The 21,472-nt window shown below is 48.0% G+C and overlaps 1 protein-coding gene across 4 annotated transcripts in view; it reads left to right on the plus strand.

Moving 5' to 3' along the window:
* Positions 1-21,472, plus strand: part of LMF1 (lipase maturation factor 1) — a 186,030-nt gene that overhangs the window by 121,617 nt on the left and 42,941 nt on the right. For 3 of the 4 annotated variants that reach the window (XM_030483164.1, XM_030483163.1, XM_030483160.1), the window contains one exon: positions 3,205-3,372. The exons of the other annotated variant lie outside the window; for it this stretch is intronic. In XM_030483164.1, coding sequence (XP_030339024.1) covers positions 3,205-3,372 — 168 coding nt within the window. The remainder of the gene's footprint in view (positions 1-3,204; positions 3,373-21,472) is intronic. 4 annotated transcript variants of the gene reach the window in all.

Below are 21,472 nucleotides of genomic sequence, written 5' to 3' on the forward strand. Positions count from 1 at the left end.
TGTTTCTGTGTCTGTGTGTCAGGAATTCACAGTTCTCAATGGAGGGAAACTCCTGGCTGCTTTCTTGGATGCTTCTGCTTGCAAAGCAACCACAAAGCAAAGTGTAAAGCTCAAAATCCCCAGCAAAACCAGTAGGTGAAGTGATCCTGGAATGCCTTTCTCTCCTTCTGGGCTCTGGCACTGTCACCTCCACACCGCTGCGATGTTTCCATAGGATAAGAAATCTGGAGAGGGACATTTTACAAGGACATATGTAGGGACAGGACAAGGGGGAATGGCTTCAGACTGACAGAGAGGAGATTGAGGTGAGCTCTTAGGCAGAAGCTCTTCCCTGTGAGGGTGCTGAGGCGCTGGCACAGGGTGCCCAGAGAAGCTGTGGCTGCCCCATCCCTGGCAGTGTTCAAGGCCAGGTTGGACACAGGGGTGTTGGATGCCCCAGCACCCCTGGGCAGTGGTCAGCTCGGGTGCAAAAAGACACCAGAAAGCTTTCCAGCATCACAGGTGCCTGTGTGCAGCAGGGTGGTGATTCACACATCGCTCTGGGTCTTTGCTCTTGTCTCAACACCCCTTCCTTAGTAAACACGGCTTTCTTCCCGGGAAACGGGTGCCGCGCTGCACCCGTGCTCACAGCATCTGGAAGGCATTGGGAGGAACACACACACACAGAGTGCTCTCCTCCCCCAGCAGCCTTCTAATGAATTTCTGATACATGTGAATCCCTTCTCTATCACTGCGTTTTGTTTTACACACTCAGGGTTTACACGCTGGAGCAGTGGTGGGGAGGAAGGGTCCCAGCACTGCTCTTATCAAAGTGTTTCTCTCCCTCTGTTGAAACAAATGCTGAGGATCTGTGTGTTATTTGTGGTGTATCTGCTGCTGGTTTAGACTGCAGTCGTGCTTGTCATTTGACTTATCTTGCCTGTCAAACAGCATTGCCCCCTGACACTATGATAGTGTCGGTGCTGATAGGGTGAAGGATGGCGATGCTACAGCACCTGGGAGTGAATTATTAACCCACACCAGGTTTCTGTGCTTTCCTTCTCTCTTTTCCCCGTTTCTACTTCAGGACAAGAATTAGGCTGCTGCTAAAAGCATGTTCGCACACTGGCCCAAACGTGGCTGTTACGTGAGCCCAATCCAAGAACTTCCTTCTGCATGTGGGAACAACCCAGAGAAGCTGTGGCTGCCCCATCCCTGGCAGTGTTCAAGGCCAGGTTGGACACAGGGGCTTGGAGCAACCTGCTCTAGTGGAAGGTGTCCCTGCCCGTGGCAGGGGGTTGGAACTGGATGAGCTTTAACGTTCATTCCCAGCCCAAACCCTTCTTAGGGCTAGAGGCTCTCTGCCCTTAAGCACAGCAGACTGGGGGGACGATATTTTGAGTCCCAGCCCAAATCAACAAGCAGGATTCGACGGCTTCAATTGGCTTTGATAGACGAGGGCGTCAGCATGAGCATGTGATGGAGGGGAAGGGGATTTGGGAACCAAATGGCACGTTCAGTAACTAAGGATGGTCTTTGCTGGAATATTAAACGTTGTCAGCCCAGCCCTGCAAAGCCAAAATCAAATGACTAACTGCTCAGTGCCATCACAGTATGAGATTTAATGACATGTATAAGTAGGTATGTGATTAAATGTGTAACACAGCCTGTTCTTCATGGTCCCCAGGTGCCACTGGGGAAAGCGGCAGGAGGAGAAGCAGGAATGTCACCTTCCTGCAGCTCCAGTGTGTTAGGATCAGGCAGTTACATGCTGGAAACCAGCTCATCTCAGGCTAAATGTTACAACCTGTAGGCCTGATCCCTCATCTAGGTCAGTTTTCCTTAAAAATGAGAACAGCAGAAGCCAAGGAAGCAACCTGCCTTTTTGGAAGGATAAAAGCGTTTCTCAGCAATTTGGGATCAAGGTAAAAAAAAAAATCTCCTTGCGAGCCTCCCTGATGTTCTGGGAATGCTCAGGGCAGTCCAACAAGCACATTAACTCAAAACAGGTCCCATGTGGAGGGGAAGGACCCTCGGTGGCACCCGGGGGTCTGCCCTGACCTCCCACCCCCTTGCAGGAGTGGACTTGGCAGAGCTCCGTGACCCCGACACCGCTCCATCCGGCGCTGCTGTCCGAGGAAGGAAGGATGCGGTCTCCTGTCCTAAGGGGTTACAGCAGCCTCAAACCCATATAAAGCAACAACTTTATTAATCCCAGCTTTGCTAATAAGGAATTACAATAGTTGTGGGATTTGGCAGTGGAAGCACGCTCCGTTGCCATGCATAGTACAGTATTTCCCCTGTTTTGTTTGTATTTTTGATTTAACTACAAATAATTTAAAGATGTGTTGTGTCTCCTTCAATTAAAAGTTGTGTCTCCATCCTCTTTTTTTTTTTCTCTTGTCACAGCTTTAAATCAATTCTAATGGATTTGAGCTTCTCAGATATGCAAAGATAAATGTAAATTAACTTCTTTCTTTATGCTGAAGTGGCAGCATTTCTTTGGGGGGGGTAGTTATTGACATGTCAGGGTTTGGATTTATTTCCTTTGTGAAGTTTGCAGCTTTATTATCCTGGAGGGAAGATCTCCCAGTGTCAAAAAATGTCAGGTTGATAGAAGAATAATATTGTCACAAGGCCAGTATGTAAATACGTTAACCAGTATAGCATGTTTAGAGGAATTACGCTTCCCTCTCCCCAGTTACAAGTTTGGAAAGCAACTCCACCACTACATTTATTTCAAATTCAAACATTTTGAAAGGATATCTCCTAGGTTTGGAAATCTGGTTTCCATTCCTGCCTCTCTCTGACCTACTGTGTGACCCTGAGAAAATCTTTTGCTCAGTTTCTGTATCTGCTTAACTGCTCTGATGCTCTGCAGCACTCATGCAGAGCAACTGAACATCCGTTGGGGTCGAGCTACGTGTAACGTTTCACTATTAAATAGTGGTTTAATTTAATATAAGTGGGGTTCAGTTGTGAAAAAAGAGAGAATTGGAACCCTTGGTTTTTAAAAGATCTTTTGGTTTAAAAGTTCCTTGGGTTTGCATCAAAAAAAATGAATTGAGTAATTTTATCTAAAGAGAAATGAGTGCCCAGAGGCAAAGGATGAGTCTCCTGTGAGTAAACGTGGGGAAAGAAATAAGGAAAAAGGCCAAGAGCTCTGTAGCTCCCTCAATAATGAGCCTTGGAGGGGGATTGATTCATTTCCCTTCCATCTTTCAGACGCAGCCAGTGCCCAACCCCATCGCGTACTTCATGCATCGCTCGCCGTGGTGGTTTCATCGCTTCGAGACCCTGGTCAATCACTTCATCGAGCTGGTGGTGCCATTCTTCCTGTTCCTGGGGCGGCGGATGTGCATCGTGCATGGCCTCCTGCAGATCCTTTTCCAGGTGAGATGCTTGTGGGTTGGCTTCCAAAGGGTCACATCTTCACCCAGGACAGAGCAGAGGGTGTTGGAAGCGTGTAACATCTCTCCTGCTGCCTGCGCTTCCTGCTTGGCTGTGGGGTGGGCTGGGACCTGGGTGGCCGAGGTACAGACACTGTCCTCACGTGAGGATGTGGGCACATGTGGGGTTCCTGGCGCAGCATCCAGAGGAACTGACTCAATTGGCAGGTCAAGGGTTCAGGCTGAAGTGAATCAGGATGATTCACAGCTCTGAGCTGTTGGCTCTCGGGTGGTTCGCGCTGGTGCGGCTGCTCTTAGTGTGTTGCTGGAGGTTCAGCTGCTGGTTTAGTTTCTACTCATATGGATGGCAGAGAAATGTCAGCCCAGGACGGCTGGGATGAATACTGGTAATCTCTCCAAAAGCTAATTTTTATTTTTATAGATATCGTTCATCCTTTGAAGGGATTTTTTTATATATATATATTTAACATTCCAGGGCCGTTCTTTATCTCTGAAGATGTTTGAGCTGTTTTTTACAACCACCAGATTTACTGAGCCAGGGGTCGTAGTGAAAATAATTCCTCCAAAAATTAATGGCATTCGTATTCCAATTGCTTTTGTGTTTTTGGGTGGTTTTTGTATATGAAATAAATAAATCTGTGCAAGTTAGAGGACAGAAGCTCTTGTGTGTATACCTTGCAGAGATGCCTACTCCTTCTGCTTCCGAAACATGTCCTGTTCTGTGCAGGTACCACTGAACATACAGCTTGTACCTCTGATCACCTTTTGGCATTGGGTTTGGTTTGTTGGGATGGATCTTCTCAGGCAACTGGAGGTCCTGGCAGTGGAGCAGAAGAGGTCTGGCGCAAAGAGGTCTCAGGACGTTGAGCCATGTGGTGCCAGTTGTGTTTGTGACAGGCATCACTGAGGTTTTGAGTGTCACTGGAGGGTTTTCTTCAGCCCAACCCTAAAAACCCTGTTTTTCTGTCCCATTGACAAAGCAAAACATCCCATCTCTGTCATCTGCTTGTTGCAGAAGCAGGTAGATGTTGAGATGTGGTGGGGATCGGATTAGCAAGCAGGAATTGTGAGTAGAAATAGTTTTGTGTGTAAGGAGGTGTAGGGAGGGTGGCAGTGACTCTTTCTAGGGTGAGTGGACCCAGAAAGGAGCAGAACACGGCGAGTGGCCTATCAGAAAACAAAACCACATTGCCAAATTCCAGGCTTTGGCAGGGCTGCTGTGTGTCAAGGCCGGACAGAATATCACAGAATCAGGGAATGGTTTGTGTTGGAAGAGCCCTTAAAGCTCCTCCAGTTCCAAGCCCCTGCCACGGGCAGGGACACCTTCCACTAGAGCAGGTTGCTCCAAGCCCCTGTGTCCAACCTGGCCTTGAACACTGCCAGGGATGGGGCAGCCACAGCTTCTCTGGGCACCCTGTGCCAGCGCCTCAGCACCCTCATAGTGAAGACATCCTCACCTCCAGCACCCACACGGCTCCTCTGAGGGTCTCTAATGAGCAGCAGGAGTGTTTGTGTGCTGGGGGACTTCAGACGGAGCCAGTGGGATCTGAGAAAGCCCAACTACATCCAATAAAGGCTCATAATGACATATTGTAAATGCATGCATCTAACCACCCTTTAACTGGTGCTTTATTGATAGTTTGCAATTACTGACTTATTTCTATCATGAGGGGAGTCTGCAAAGGAGAAAAGGGTCCCAGTGTAAAATGCAGCTCTGGTGCATTTATAGCATTTCAACAAAAACCTGTTTATTTAATATTTACTGCCCTTTTCTTCATTCAGAATGACTTTTATTGACAATACTCCTGCTCTGCAAAGGAAGCAATAAAGTTTAATGTTGATATACCACTTAATTCTGCTTTTCAAGATTTGAATTGACATTACATGCAAGTTTTATTGGACATTTTATAATTGTTATTGGAGTCATGGTGGCTAGGTTGAGTAAGTGTGTTTTTCCAGATTCCAACTGGCGTGGAGAATATTGCTTTGTCAGGAACCCAAAAAAGTGGTGCTTTAAAGGAAAAAGTGGGGTTTTTTTCAAGTGTGAACTTATTCTTCTTGCCTAGTTCATGGCTGTAAGGAAAAAGGCTTAGTGAGCTTGGAAACGTCAGAGAGGAGGGGCTTGGCAGCCTGCTGGAGAGGGAGGATGGATGTCTGTTTTCCACTGGGTTGTGCTGGTTGTGCCATAGGGAGAATGTGCTGGTCCCAGTGTGCCAGACCATCCTGGGCCACCTCCTGCACAGGAGATTCGGGATACGATGACTGAAACATGTACTGTGTAGGTACATCCCTGCACCATCACCTTCTGTTCTCACCCACCCATGTCCTCACCAGACCCAAAGCAGGGAACCCATGGAGCTGGGATACCCCATGGGTTTGGTGTTTCATGTGCATTGATGCTGCTGTGATCTCAGTTTGGGGTCTGCTTGCTCTGATATGAGCCCCTATAGCTGGAGCTTCCAGAAATCTTCCCCTTTGGCTGCTTTTTATCATAGAATGGTTTGGGTTGGAAGGGACCCTAAGATCATCCAGTTCCAACCCCCTGCCACGGGCAGGGACACCTTCCACTAGAGCAGGTTGCTCCAAGCCCCCGTGTCCAACCTGGCCTTGAACACTGCCAGGGATGGGGCAGCCACAGCTTCTCTGGGCACCCTGTGCCAGCGCCTCAGCACCCTCACAGGGAAGAACTTCTTTATACCTAATTAAATCTCCCCTGTTTCAGTTTGAACCCATCACCCCTTGTCCTATCACTCCAGTCCCTGATGACGAGTCCCTCTCCAGCATCCTTGTAGCCCCCTTCAGATACTGGAAGGCTGCTCTGAGGTCTCCACACAGCTTTCTCTTCTCCAGGCTGAACAGCCCCAATTTTGATCTTGAATAAATCAAAGAGTTTTACTTATTGCAAGTCTCTCAATACAAATAGGCTTTGCTTATAAAAAAAGCAACACACATAATCAAGGAGTGGGTTGAACACTGGCCAGTTCCCATTAGCAAAATCATTATTTATTGTCACTAACCACCAGATTGGGGAGGGCTTTGTGATTTACAGCTGTGGGTGTAGTTTTTGCAGGACATCTGCACACAGAGAGATTCTCAATCACATTGCAGCGCCCAGAACATGTTTACCAGGATCAAAGGTGAGTGGAGAGAAAATGTCATCCAAGATTTTACAGCCAGGCTCGATCAGCCCCATCACACGTGTCCCAAAAGCAAAGCCTCCCAAACTCCCATCTGCACAGGTTGACATCACACCATAAGGCATCTTTCTTGCACTACTTTGGGTTTCTAAGTCCCAAAGTAGTGCATCGACCCATCCCACCTGCAAGGGCGCCTGCTCAAAAGATCTCAGCTGGCATGAAAGCATTAGCAGATGATGGTGGCAAAGCCTCCCCTTTAGACTGTCTGTGCTGAGAGCATCCTTTGGCACTTAGAAAGAAATCTGAGATGAAGGGCAGGCATTTAGAAAGAAATCTTAGATGAAGGACAGCCGATTATAGAGGATCTCCAAGGCAAATACACAGCATTGTTTCACAGAAACATTCTTTCTAGCATTTACAGTATGTCGAAATCCAAATCTAACCCAGAAATTAACCTAAATGGACGTTTAACTTTTCAGCATCATTAGGGATTTATTGTAAGCAGGTGCCAGACTTGACGTGCTGAGCAACACTGCTGCAAAGGAATTCTCTGCCAGGAATAGAGCTGGAGGAGAGACTTGTAACTCGGCTCCTTCCCTGCTCCGCTCTGTGCTCCAGCCCCGTAAAACCAGGCTGGTGAGAAATGGCCACTCAGAGCCACAGAAATCTCCCAATAAGCCTGAGGTGGAGTTTGCCCTTTGTTCATGTATAACTGAGAGTCCTTAGAGGTTTTGAGAGTTTGCTGAAGCTTTTTGCTGCCACTTACTGTCATCCTTCCTGAGAGTACAGGCGCACTTTGTAGTATTATGTAGAGGCACAACTGTGTTTGACAGGATGCCTATGGCTGGAGCTGGACATTTGCATCCCCTCCTTAGGCTTAAACTTCCAGTGCTGGGGTTGGGGTTTTGGACACCTTCTCTAGTTTTAAGGATGGGGTTGTTTTCACTGAATGTCTCTTGATAGTGGCTGTTGAATGTGATGTTCACTTAATGGGATAGAAATCCAGCTGTAGGTGGTCACAGTGGCCAGTGTTTTACAAGTCACATTGATGAATGATTCTTCTGAGTCTGATGGTGCCAGTTGGCTGATTTTGTGGTGGTGTTGGGGTCTGAGCCTCAAAACTGTGCATGTAGATCTGAAGCACCCCAATGTTCAGGAGGGAATTGAGTCCAAAATGTGGTTGTTATATCTGGAGGGGGAAGAAGAGGTCTTGGAGGGTCTTGCAGACCACAGGTGAGGTCTGGACCGTGTTATTCTTGGTTCTGTAGAACCATCAAGCCAGAGCCTGCCCATGCCCTAAGGAGCTTGTGGTTTTAAGGGGAAGGGAGGATGAAAGTGCAAGTCCTTTCCCTTACCCTCAGGTCAGTGGTGTAGGACCCTTTCCCACCACACCCCCTACGAGACATTACATCCCTGTGTCCGTGGGTCCATCCCTGCTCAACCACTGAAGAGAGCTGAGTTCCAGCATCCATGAGTGAAACCGGAGAGAGTGTGAGCTGTGGCCTCGCTGCTCGGTGGGTGTTTGGCTGGAACTGGCTCCTAAAGCCCTGAAGCTGCATGTTTTTCACGTCGTCTAAGGCACAGCTTACAGCAGCACACGTAGTTCTTGGCTCCTTAAGCCAGGCAGTAAAATTACACAGCTTGGCAAACGAGTTGATGAGGGGAAGCGAGAGGAAAGCCAAAAAGCCAGGAAAAAGCCACCTTGCCCCTATGAGCTGGCAGGTAGAGCTGGGTTAGAGGGCATGGCAAGGAGCACCCAGTGGGAGGGGGATGAAGCTTCTTACAGCCATAGGGTCCTTTCGGCTCTGCCAGATGAGAAGGAGCTTCAGTATCACAAAGGTAAAATCCATAAATAATTAAATAGTAAATGGAAAGTATACAAAGACAAGCTGAGAAAATTGGAGCTGTTCAGCCTGGAGAAGATAAAGTTGTGTGGAGACCTCAGAGCAGCTTCCAGTGTCTGAAGGGGGCTACAAGGATGCTGGAGAGGGACTCTTCGTCAGGGACTGTAGTGATAGGACAAGGGGTGATGGGTTCAAACTGAAACAGGGGAAATTCAGGTTAGATCTAAGGCAGAAGCTCTTCCCTGTGAGGGTGCTGAGGCGCTGGCACAGGGTGCCCAGAGAAGCTGTGGCTGCCCCATCCCTGGCAGTGTTCAAGGCCAGGTTGGACACAGGGGCTTGGAGCAACCTGCTCTAGTGGAAGGTGTCCCTGCCCGTGGCAGGGGGTTGGAGCTGGATGAGCTTTAAGGTCTCTCCCAACCCAACCCATTCTGTGATTCTATAAGGCAAGCACTGTTGGAAAGACAGGGTCATTCCTTTTCTTCCATGGTGTTCTTCTGGGTCATAATCCTCTAGGCACAGTTTGGAGTTTTGAGGATGTGGGGAGTGTTTTAGGCCTTCGAATCCCTTTGGATTTGAACAAACTTGGGCAGCCTGACTCCTTCCCTTTCCATGGCTCCTGAAAACTCCTGGCACATTCTCCTGCATGGAGCATCCTCTGCACAGCCCCAAGGCTGGGAAGCTCCCGGTGGGGGCCATTCGTGCCAGGATGAGCTCAGCCCCAGCATGATCCATCAGGACAGAAGTTCCCTGAAGGAGCCAGAGCGGTGAAGCCTCGGGGTTGCCAGTTCCTCCTCCCATGGAGGTTTGGCAATGGGCTGAAATTTGGGCTATCCCAAGATGTAGTTCAGCAGGAGCCGTATATAAAGCGGAGGGATGCAACGCCAAGAGCAAAGCTGAATTCCAGCTTTGAGGAAGGCAAAGATGAAACCTCCACAAGCCAAAATCCCCTCAAACTCCAAGTGCTGACAAAGGAACCTCCCGAGACAGCTCTCAGGGTCCAGCCAAGGAGCTGTGCGGGAATGTGGTGGCTTCACAAGCTGGTGCAGGGCCAGGAGGGAGGACCCGGAGCCACCACTTCTGTCCCCTTGGAAAACAAGCTCCGAGCACCAGCTTTGCTCAGTTGGGCACCACACTGGAGACACACAGCCCCAGTGATCTCGGGAACATGCGGGAGAATGGGCAGCAAAGTCATTTGCCTCTTCTTTTAATTCTTTATAAGCAAAAAAGTTGTTGAATAAGTCGATATTTTCAGCCCTTTTTCGCCTTGGCTTGGACAACCCCCAACCTCCTTAAAATGTTGATGGAAATGGACATTTTCCTCTAGTTGATCCTTTTCCCATCTCCTCTCTCCCAGGCTGTGCATGGAGGCAAAGCAGGGATTTTCCCCGCCTCCTCTCTTTGGACCAAGCCCCCACCGCGGCTGTCTCTGCCGCAAGATGTTGGAGGGATGAACTGCCCCTTCCATCCACACACAAGCAAATTAAATCATGCTGTTGCAGTGCCACAGCTGCAACATATTGTGTTGCTGACTGAGGAGGTAGCAGAGGTCACAGCAGCAGCCCAGAGAGAAGGAACAAAAATTAAACAGCTCCCCCCTTCCCTGCAGAAAGCATCTGAATCCAGTGTTTGTTTTCACTTGTCAGATACGAGCTGGGTTTTGTTCTTTTTCTTCTGCTGGTGTAAATCAGATGTGTCTCCAGGAGGATTATCAGGGTTACAGAAGGCCTGGGTTTGTGGCAGAAGAATCAGGCCCTTCATCTGTGCTTTAATTCTGCACCTCTAGGAGGTTTGCATTGCTCAAGTAGTTGGTTTTCTGTATTGATGCAGAGGTGTGTTGGCACCTTATGAACGCGTTATGCATGAGAATAAAGCTGCTGCTGTAAAAGCAGACAGAAAATCATAGAACCCCAGACTGGTTTGGGTTGAAGGGACCTTAAAGCCCACGGGCAGGGACACCTTCCACTAGAGCAGGTTGCTCCAAGCCCCTGTGTCCAACCTGGCCTTGAACACTGCCAGGGATGGGGCAGCCACAGCTTCTCTGGGCACCCTGTGCCAGCGCCTCAGCACCCTCACAGGGAAGAACTTCTGCCTAAGAGCTCATCTCAATCTCCCCTCTGGCAGGTTAAAGCCATTCCCCTTGTCAAAAGTCCCTATAGGCCCATCTCCAGCTTTCTTTGTCAGCCCCTTTAGATACTAGACATTAGTATCCAGGCATCCATTCTGCAGTTCTCCCATAGAGATTGACAGCTTGAGTACCCAGGAGTTTAGACCATAAAGAGGCTGCAGATGATACTTCTCCAGGTGATATCCCCAGACCAGCCTTTGATTTCAGCTGCAGATCCCCCTTGAGGCTGGGTGCTGGGGACTGTGGTCCCCCTGGACCAGCATCAGTGGCCGCAGCATCCCTGTGAGGCTGCAGCGGGTGGGTGTTTGCTGCTTGGGCTGGGCAACAGCATGGCCTGATCCCAGCGAAAACAAAGAGGAAATTCAGCCTTTGCAAACATCCAAATTGTGTTGATTTTGTTGTGGTTTAGTAAGAAACACCAAACAGAGAATGTCCCAGGGAAATTAGCAGCAGAACATGAGTTTGCTGCTAGGAATGGTCCGATGGAAAATAGTTTTGCAGCTCAAATTGTTTAAAAATCTGCTTTGGACTCGGGTCCGAGGTGGAGGATGCAGGGATTGTGTTATAAAAAGTTGTTTGGGAACCTTGAGGCATTGGACTGGGGATGATGAAGATTAACCCTCAGTTCTGCAGCCTCTGCGTCACTCGGGCCAGCCCTGTGCACCCATCCCAGTCCAGGGGCAAGGGTGTCCAGGGACCCCCATGGGTCCTCCAGCCTCCACCCTCAGCCATGGCACGGCTCCAGCTCGGCTTTTCTCGACAGCAAAGTGAAAGGAATGTGAAATCAAAGGAGTTACAGGGTAGATTTTCTGTTACATTTAAGCCACCTTAAATTAAATACCAAGCTATAACCCCCTCCAAAAAAATCTAACTTAAACAGGCAGAACCCAAACTATTTAATCACTCCTATATTTGATTTCACATCCAGTTTGATAGTATCTGCTGTGCTAGACACGAGAATAACAACACATACCACCCCAAATCAGTAAATAACACTGCTCGTATAATGGTGTCTGGTATTAGTTAGCAACAAGTTAAGTTCTTGCATTCTGCAATAGTCAGAGTGACTTAGAAACACTTACTGTTAGCCATAGGAGTGCATTTAATTAGCTTCTGATTCAGGGGGCTGGGGGAGTTCTTTCTTTTCTCTCTCCTTTTTTTTTGCAATCATTAAATAAAGTGTCACCCTTAGCCAGTGCTGTAAACTCTATTTTGATTGTGGCTGCAATAACCCCTTTGGGCGTCATTCAAATTGTACTAAACAGTTTCTGGAGAGTGCTGGTTTCTCTCAAAATAAACCCAAGTCCGGCTTTGACAAGCTCTAATGAAAAACAAATTGTTATATTACTTAGAAAAATAATTTGAAGGAAGTCTGAATTAGTTGTAAAGGTGGAAAAGGTTCAGCTACTTGAAAATAGAAATTTGGAAGGTATTTATTTTAACCATTAAGCCAACAGCCTTGAAATACAGCCTTGTTTGTTCCAGAATGCGCCTAACGAGAGCCATGAATCATGCTGTTAATCAGAATGGGAACTTGATTAATTGGAATGGGGACCGTCAGTGACTCCAACAGGCGGAGCCGCCTGGCAGCAGCCTGCGCCGGAGCCCTGGAGCTGGGCTGAGTTACCATCACTCATCCTGCTGGCACGCGGAGAGGAGCTTTGGAGGGATCCCACAGCCTCGGCTTTGCGGGTTCTTGGGGCTTTTAACATTGAAAACAAAATGTGGTTATATAGGACACGGTCGGGTTGGGAGTTTTGGTGTCTCTGCTTTTGCTTGTTCGACGTGAAATGGGCTGATTTGCTGTGGAGGAGGGTTCAGTGTGTCTTGGGAGTTAAGATGTCCCAGGCTGGGATGCTGTTGTCCCACCTTTGCTACTGATAGTGGTTTTGAGAGCGAGATTTCACGCCCGGCTCTGAAATCAGATTCACATGGGAGGCCCTCAGGATGCAGAGTGCTGCCATGGCTATAACAATGCAGCAGGAAAGTCCATATTAATTTTCACTGTCAACTGGGGCTCTTGGTTTTGGGGCCAGGAAGAGCTGGAGTGAGTTTGGCCATCCAAGAACACTGGGTTTGTTTCAGAGCAGTATATAATTGTCGTATGGCAAAAGGATTCGGTGGCAGGGAGAGGAGAGAGCGTGCAGCCGTGCTAGAGGGATGAGTTCCAGCCAAGTTTTAGGTTCATGGTGGAAGGTGCCATATGTGTCAGGCTGTCCCAGCAGTGGTGGCCTGGTTTGGTGCCATTGGTATTGTCTCTGTGCCTCTGTCACCCCTGTGGCCAAGCCAGGGAGACCCAGGGAGCAGGTCGGCTCCTTTGGCCTCATGTTTTGGGCGTATCGCTAAGCAGTGACATTCAAAGAGCACAAGTTAGATCCCTAAATTGCAGGATTTGCTTAAGTATAATGAAAATACAACTAGTTTTGGCTGTCCTTGGCGATTCTTCCACCTTCCAGGGTCCTCTCAGGTCTCATTTTCTGTCCTGCTCTGTGTAGGCTTTACATCGCTCTCCTCTTCGCACTACATGAACACCTTCCAGAGCCGTATTAAATGACATGGCCGACATCCACCACATGTGGTCCTTCCTTTGCCAAGGGAAGAGGTTGTGCAGTCCTGAGGCTCCCGAGGCTCTGGGCTTGTTGGTTGGGGTTGGTTTTTGTTGTTTTCCCTGTTTTAGTTTTGCATTTGATTTTCAAGATCTCTCTCTGATCCAGACCCTTTGTGTCTGCACAATTTCCAGGTGCTGGGGCTTGAAGAGAAAAATCAATTATGAGGATGTTGTTGGTGAAATGATCCGAGTTGGCAGGGCTGTGATAGCTTCAAAACATCTGCATTTCCCAGATGTGACTCGCTCAGTGCTGTGCTGCAGCTTTTGGGTCCAAACAGGGATGGGAGATAAAGTATGTGTTGCACATGTGATTGCATGTATGTGTGTGTATAAAACGTTAAACGTAATAAGAGCCAGACCAGCTATAAACCAGAGATGTTACTGGAGTCAGTGACATGATCTTGAACATGCACTGTTACCATATTGCCAGTGATGATTATTTATGTTTAGGTGTAGCTACTAAAGCTAAACCCATTACGATCCATTAGCATTGCCCAAGCCAAAGGACTCGCCCACTAACACGTGTCAAATGTCTTTAAGCTGTAAATTTATCCAGTTTCAGTGTAATGCCTTGAAGTGATGGTAAAGTTTGTCCAAGCTTAATCACATTTTCTGTACCTTATTCCTGATCTGGTCACATTGCATCTTCCCAGCCCTTGGCTCTCAGCATGTCTTTGCTTTTCAGCAGGGTGATAGTGGTGGTGGTATTTGGATTTTGGTTTCTCTCCTCGCACCATCTAGATTACGGGACCTTTAAATAATGTTTTATATTCCATTTCAAAAAAGAAGAAATCAGAACAGCCTAACTGGAAACAGATGGCAGATTATGAACTTCTTTTTTCAAGGGAATTTATAATAAATGTATTATGAAGAGAACATTTAATAGTATCAGATATAGACGTGTGAAGACAGAGTGTGCCCATTCGAGGAGTGGAAGGGGCTGGGAGTGGGCTGCTGCCTTTGGTGCAGTGTTCTTGGGGGTGAGAGGAGGATTTTGCTGCAGTTAATGGCTACAGCGAGCTCTCCTGGCTGAAGTGAGGCCTTCCTACCAGTGCTGCTCTTTGGTCTTTCCTCTGGTATCATCAGCTTGTCAGAGCAGTTTAAATTATGCTCTTCCCTTGGGTTTCTGGGTTCAGGTTAGCAAAGCCCAGTGGGTCAGAGCTCCTCCTAACAAGCTGTCCCCTCCATGTGTTGAGAATCTGACTCTGCCTTTAGCCATGTCCAGTTTCCCTGAAGAGACATAGCTCTACACATCTTCCTCACCAGCAGGAGCAGTGGGAGTCTTCCTCAGCAGGGAGGGCTGGGGATGAAGGCTGGTGCCATCTGTCTGCATCACATTGACTGTGCTGGGACCTGATGGGCAAAGACCTGAGACCTGCAGGTACCAACTTGTGGGCCATGTCTTCATTTGGTGCAAGTAGGGAAACCATCTCCCCTCTGTCAGGTTAAAGCCTTTCCCCCTGTCCTGTCCCTACAGGCCCTTGTCCAAAGCTCCTCTCCAGGTTTCTCGTAGCCCGTTTAGGCACTGGGAGCTGCTCTTATGTCTCCCTGAAGCCTTCTCTTCTCCAGGCTGAACAAGCCCAGCTCCCTCAGCCTGTCTTCATAGCAGAGGTGCTCCAGCCCTCAGAGCATCTTCTGTCCTCCCAGAAGGAGGTCAGAACCTCCCCTGGTTAACTCAGGGTTATTTATTAGTTTTCATATTTCAATAAGTGGTTTTCTGCCAAGCTAAATTTGTGCATCTTTTATGCATGTGGGTAGTTGGATTTAAGCACACCTTGTGTCAGCTGAATGTAAAACCCTCAGATCAGAGGTGCCAGTTTTACCAGTATCATTTGCACAAAAATTGGATAGCTTTAATTAAAGCCTTTAAAATGAATCCCATGTAATTCCAGATTAAAGACAACAGCCGTGGAACTTGGAGTCCAGGCTGCTTAGGGATAGAAGTGGAGATGGATTTTGTAGTGTCTTGCTTTGATGAAAATAACTGATTTGCTTGCTCGGGGCCAAGTTGCTGGGTTTAATGTTTCTCTGTAATGATGCTGCCTCCAGAGAGGTTTTATTTGGATTTGGAAGTGTTGGTTTGAGGATGCAGCCCTGAGATGCTTTAGCCCACACGCAGTTTACACAGCTGTATTATCTGATTCCCCAGGCACCACCAAAGAATTATCTCTTTGGTGATGCAAGAGCTAGAAATTGCAGGAAACCTGTGTCACTCATTGCTTTCATCTTCCTATAAAAACTGGAAAGGTTTTGGAGCTGATGACTCAGAGAAATCGCTGATCAGTGTGAGATGCTCCTCTAGCAGCTGTGGTTTGTGATGTTGCACTTGGATGCAGCAGCAGTACCCGGCTCTTCCCGGGGTATGCACCGGAGGAATGGAGTTGCTGTGTGATGGCTGGTGATGATCCTTGCTTAGGGAATTGTTTGTAAAGGCCAAGTCTCACCATTTCCTTTCATTGGGGTAATGGTGGCATTTGGCAGAGGTTAATGGGGCCTCAAGTCCCAAAATACCGTGTTCCAGGTTGGTGTTTGGAGCATGAGATGTGGCCAACAGCATCCTGGCCTGTATCAGCAATAATGTGGCGGCAGGGAACAGGGAAGTGATGTACTGGGCATTGGTGAGGCTGCACCTCGAATCCTGTGTTCAGTTCTGGGCCTCTCACTACAAGAGAGACATTGAGGTGCTGGAGCAGGGCCAGGGAAGGGCACTGGAGCTGGTGCAGGGCCTGGAGCACAAGTGTGATGAGGAACGGCTGAGGGACCTGGGGGGGGTTTAGTCTGGAGAAGAGAAGGCTCAGGGGGGACCTTATCGCTCTCTGCAACTGCCTGACAGGAGGATGGAGCCAGGAGGGGGCTGGTCTCTGCTCCCAAGGAACAAGGGATGGGACAAGAGGAAACGGCCTCAAGCTGCACCAGCGGAGGGTTAGATGGAGATGAGGAACAATTCCTTCCCCAGAGGGTGCTCAGGCATTGGAACAGGCTGCCCAGGGCAGTGCTGGAGTCACCGTCCCTGCAAGTGTTCATACACCGTGTAGACGAGGCCCTCAGTGACATTGTTTAGTGGTGGCCTTGGCAGTGCTGGGCAATGGTTGGACTTGATCTTAAAGGTCTTTTCCACCACAGGTTGGTCCTGTGATTTTAGTTTCATCTCTGCCAGGAGGTTGCTTGTCTGCCCATGGGAGGTGCTCTTGATTAACTGCTTGTTTCACACATATGCAACCCCCTTTGAAGATGGGTTAAGCTAAACAGGAATAACACAGATTTGGTCCGGGCTTGGTGTCCACGTGTGGACCTATTCAGGAAGAGATATGACACTTTAAATTTACACCCTACTTTAATTACAAAACCTTGCAAATACTGAGAGACTCAGTGCCAGCAAAGGCTGGGAAAGCAAGTGCCGAAAACAATGTTCCCTACTTATCACATCGGCACTTCTCATGACTTGTGCTGGTGAGAGCAGAGATGAAAGAGAAAATCCCTGAGGCTTTCTGGTAGCCATGCAGCTGATTCATGCAGCTAATAAAGATCCAAGGATCTGAACCCTCTAAAAGCTCAGAAATCTGGTTCCTTTCTATGAAACATCATTACTGAACTCATGCTGGTGTTAGAAGAAACATCTATTTGTGCATAGCACAGATCTCTCCCAGTTGCACAAATGATTTATACAAGGTGGTGCAGTGGGAGCATGGAGGAAGTCAAGCAGAGAAGCTCACAAGATAAGCAGTAAATCCTTAGAGCAGTTTGGGAATGTTTAGTACCAGGTTATAGCCTGTGTGGCACAGCAGTCGGGGCTGGTAGGGCATGCACATTGATCTCTTCATTGAGCCTTTGTAACCAGGTGCTGAAATGGCAGTGACCTCTCATCCATGTACCACATAGTCATCTCTGCATCCTCTTGGGTGCAGAAGTAGTTGTCCTCCTCTGCCTGGGTTTCCCAATGCCTGAAGTGTTATGAAATGACTGGCAGGCACAGATCACTCTAATACCTGCACTGGTTGTTTCTTAGTGAAGCTTTATACTGGTAAAAAGAGGTTGATGAATTTGTTTTCATCCTTACCTTGACCAGTTCCTCTGCAGGAGCCATTTTTACCCAGTTTCCAATGTCTGTTGCTAATATTTCCCTGGGCACTGGGGTCTGTGCTGCCCTGTGCCAGGAGTCCTGAGGCTGGTTGGCATTCAAGGTGAGAATTTCCTCTGTATCTCCTTCAGCTGCATCCTCCCTCCTTGAGGAGACGATGGATTTTGGAAGAGGTTATGTTGTGAAAGCTCAGGTCATTCATCCTGAGCAAAGTAAGAGGTTAGGAAAAGAGGGATTAGCTGAACTCCACATTCTTATAGCATCAAAGAGGTTGGGAGAGAAGGAGGACAATCATTTCTCATTCACAGTCAACCATCATGGCCTGCTTTAAAGCTCCTGCTGCGCAGTGCTGGGAGAGATGCAAAAGCACCAGGGCAGTAGAAGACTCAGGACATAGTCAACATAAATTCACAAATGTCCTCCAAATCACACTGCATTGATTGTTTGGATCAGGGTTTGGGATGGCAGGAGTGGAGAATGAGAAAGAGACAGGGATTGCTTTTATTGCATCAGTAATGTCATTTATTCCAGAGCCAACCCTTGAAAACCAGTTCTAATCCCCACACAAATCCCTCTGTAACAACAACATCAAATCTGCGAGTTCTCCTAATCAAACACTGCTCATCACTGCGGGCCAGAAACCTCACTGGGAGCAAAGCCAAGGGGAAAGGGTCAGGATCTAGGGGAGGGAGGCACTGAAACCCAGTGCATCCAAATCAGCTCATATCTGGGATTCAGTGGGCAAATGGGATGGTGCCAGAGACACTGCGGGGCCAATCTTTTCCTTTCCTCCCCACAATGTGTTCAGGGGCAGACAAGGGGCCCTAAAGAAGTAGGGAGATCATTTCCCTGGGGCTATTTAGAAGAAATGTGACTGCAGATAAGAAGTGGAGCTTCAGTATGTTGCTGTTCATCCATCCTATGTTCCTTCCCTTTCTCCATCCAGCAAAGACAAAGTGATCAGCTGAGATCCCCCATTCGGGCAGTCGCCTGTCTCTGGTCCTGATTGCCATCAGTGGAAGGGTTGTTGGTGCCGCCAGTATCTCTGCTGGAGGGTTTTCCTCTGGCCCTTATTTCCAGTTACTGGAGTGTAGGGGAAGTGCAGGGCGATGTTTTCATGGAAATCTGTACCTCAACCGTCTTGGCAGCCAAACCTGAAACAGCTCGAGTCTTTTTGCCCCCAACTTCATGTTTATGGTCAATCTGAAACTCCACCTGTGATCACCACATGCGTCCTCTGCAGGACTGCAGTAAATTAAAGCACAACAGGGAATTTTAAGAAATACATCCTCTTCCTTCTTGGAGTCAGGTTACATCAACCTCCGAACATCTGGACACAGTGTCTCAGGGCTCCCAGAGGTTCTGCCGTATTAAAGGTTCATCTGCCTTTGTTAAATTCCCGGCCATTTCCCTTCCTCGTTGCCTCCTCTTGCTCCAGCATCGCTTTCAGTGTGGTAGGGCCCTCTGTGTAATTGGTATTTTATGTTCAGTATGTAAAACACACCATGGAATTTTAGTTGTCTCTTGCCATGGGTAAATAGACCCGTAACCCATTGCCATTTACTGTGCTCATGGGAGAACTCTAAAACAAAATCCATCCCTATTTGTTTCCAAGGCCTAAATTCCTTGTAAGCTACTGGTTACCAACCTCCTGAAAGACTGAAATATAATGTTTATTTCTTTAGATAAAAGCTATTCCCTAGGTCACAGAAATGCCTATTGTTGGTATGATGCCCCTTTGCTTTGAAATTCCTTTGCCTGATCTCCAGGTTGCCCTGACAGACTTTAATCACCATATCCTGCAAGTTGAAATGAAGAGTGCAGAGGTGAAAGCAAGTGGGTCCTGCTGCCTCCAGCCCCTGGGTTTGTTGAGAGTCCAGAGCAAGAGATGCAGAAGCCATCAGGGCAGGAGCTGTGGTCACCAGTCCCATGGTGGTCCACGTGGTCCTTGTTCAGAAGGTCATGTTGAACTACAGCATCTCATGGAAGTCACCCCATCCTCACATCTCTGTGCTCACACCCACAGCACCACAACCCTTGAGCAAAGATCAACGCCCAGAAGGAAAATGCAACTCCAGCTTTTTGCTTGCTGCCTTTCAGGCTTAGGCCTCAAGGTTTTAAAGACTTACATATGTGTTTCACTTGATGTGCTCTGAGTATTCCCATTGAAGTTAACTAAGTGGATAAGACTTTGCGGGATTAAAGCCAAATGAGTCCTCACCCACCATGCTGGGAAGTCTTGTTGAAGTGGGTCATTGGAGGGAAAGGAGGAGGAGTCAGTTCCGAACTTGCCCCTTTCATTTGATTCTTCTATTTATTTAAAGGTTATTTTTTTTCTAAGACAGCTTTTGGGGGGAGAAAAGAGAGAAAAAAAAGCCCCAGGCTGTGGTGTAACCACCACAGTCAGATGTTGTCATGGCTACTAAACAAGAAACCTAATTTATAAAAGGAGGAAAAACATATGAATGTGAAATAAAAGAGAAAAAAAAAAAGAGAGAGGCGATCTTAAAATATTAACTATGATGTAGAAAAAAATACAAACAGGCACAGTTAGGAAATTCCGTAAGGAATATGACTTGTTTAATATTAATCATAAAGGAAAAGATTAGGAGAGCTCCAAAGGGTGCCAAATGAAATACTCCACACACATATCCACTACTGTGATAAGAGTCCTGCAGTGGTTCTCTTTGGCAGCTTGGGCAGTCGGTGCTCTTGGCCAAGCTCTGGTGGAGATGCCCAGGTCAGAGGATGCTCCAGCCTGTCTGTGACAGCTAAAATAATCTGTGTTTTTATTTAATGTATCAGTAAGTTGGGGAAAGTTAATTGTGTTTGGGGATGTGGAGGGATTTCTGTGAATGGATCAGGTTAGAATGGATCTGATGTTCCTTAAACCACAGCCAAATTGTTTTCCAGAGCTGAGGTTGCTGCAGAGAAGTGGCTGGGTGCATCCTGGATGTGTATCCCAGGTGGGCTCTGCTCCCTGCTCCTGTCTCCATAGGTGCCATCACACTGCTGCTCTTCTTGCCTCCGTGTTGCCAACTGTCCTCTCCCGAGTTTGGAAAGCACACGGACAGCCTGAAAGCAAAGCATTAGAGAAGTCCCAGATGTTCATGATGTGATCATGAACACCCTTGAGCAAACAGGCTAATGACCATTCCTTGGCCAGGGCAAGGTCGAAACAGGGTCTTCAGGACCAGGCTCACCCACAGGACACCCTGAACAGGTACCCAAGGGTTTCTTTGCAGCTCTCTGCGTCCATGCGAATACCCTTTGTTGTGCTGGGCTGGCAGCACTCATCTGTTTTCTGGTGACAGTGCCCTGATTTGGCCCAGGGGCCCATGACCACCAGCACCATGACAGCAGCGGTGCCACCACAAGACGCCAGAAAGGAGCTGCTCTGACCACAACTGCCATGAGCGAGTCCTGGGAAATACCTATGTGGTGTCTTGGGTGGAAAATCCTCAGCAGAGCTGTAATTTGCTGCTTCGTTAAACTTCCCCCAGTCATGTCTGAGCTGCTTATGTATCTGTCACGCAGAGATTTCAAGGCTGAAATTGTGCGTTGGGAGATTAATGCCTTGTGGCACGTCCTGTGCTCCATGGTGTAATTTTGCAGCGGTGGGGCTGGCTGCTCAGAGGCCACATTGGACCCGGCTCTCTGTTTGGCACTCACTAGTAAACATTTTGGTTTACAGAAACCTTAAGGGTTCCTTCTCACTGTCAGAAGAAATTAAGCTACAAAGCCATGCTAAAACTCCCTGTAACAACGTTGGCCTGAAGTCCGTAGCATGAAGGTCCAGGATGAAGGACCTTTGTGGCGCGTGGACCAGATTCTCTCCTTGCAGAGCGCATCTAGCACTCGTGAGCGGTGCCACTGCCCCACTCTTGGCTCACAAAAGACCTTTCCTCCAGCTCATCCCATGCTGCTCTGACCTGGCAATCAGCCGTTCGCATGCAGCCGCGTTGCCAGAGCACTGATCACGATGTTGATGGTGCAGAAAAGCTGGACCAGGGAACCTCTCTGTCTTCTCCCAGCTCCGTGCTGGCGTGCAGAAGCCTGGGAGTATTCAGATCCCTAGTCCTTCCCATTGCTGCCGCTGGAAAAGCCCCTGCAGCAGCACCAGGCAGTGCCTGGCATGTTCTGGGCTCTCTTGCCTTATGTCTTGTTCCCCTCTTCCATCTTGAAGATGAAGAATTTCCAGTTGCATCAGTGAGTGTAACTGGAAATAAGATTTGTATTTTCTTTTTGATATTTCTTTTTATTTCAAATCCTATCTGAAGGGGTTGTGCAA

Source organism: Strigops habroptila, chromosome 4 (assembly GCF_004027225.2).
Source record: "Strigops habroptila isolate Jane chromosome 4, bStrHab1.2.pri, whole genome shotgun sequence".
NCBI lineage: Eukaryota > Metazoa > Chordata > Aves > Psittaciformes > Psittacidae > Strigops > Strigops habroptila.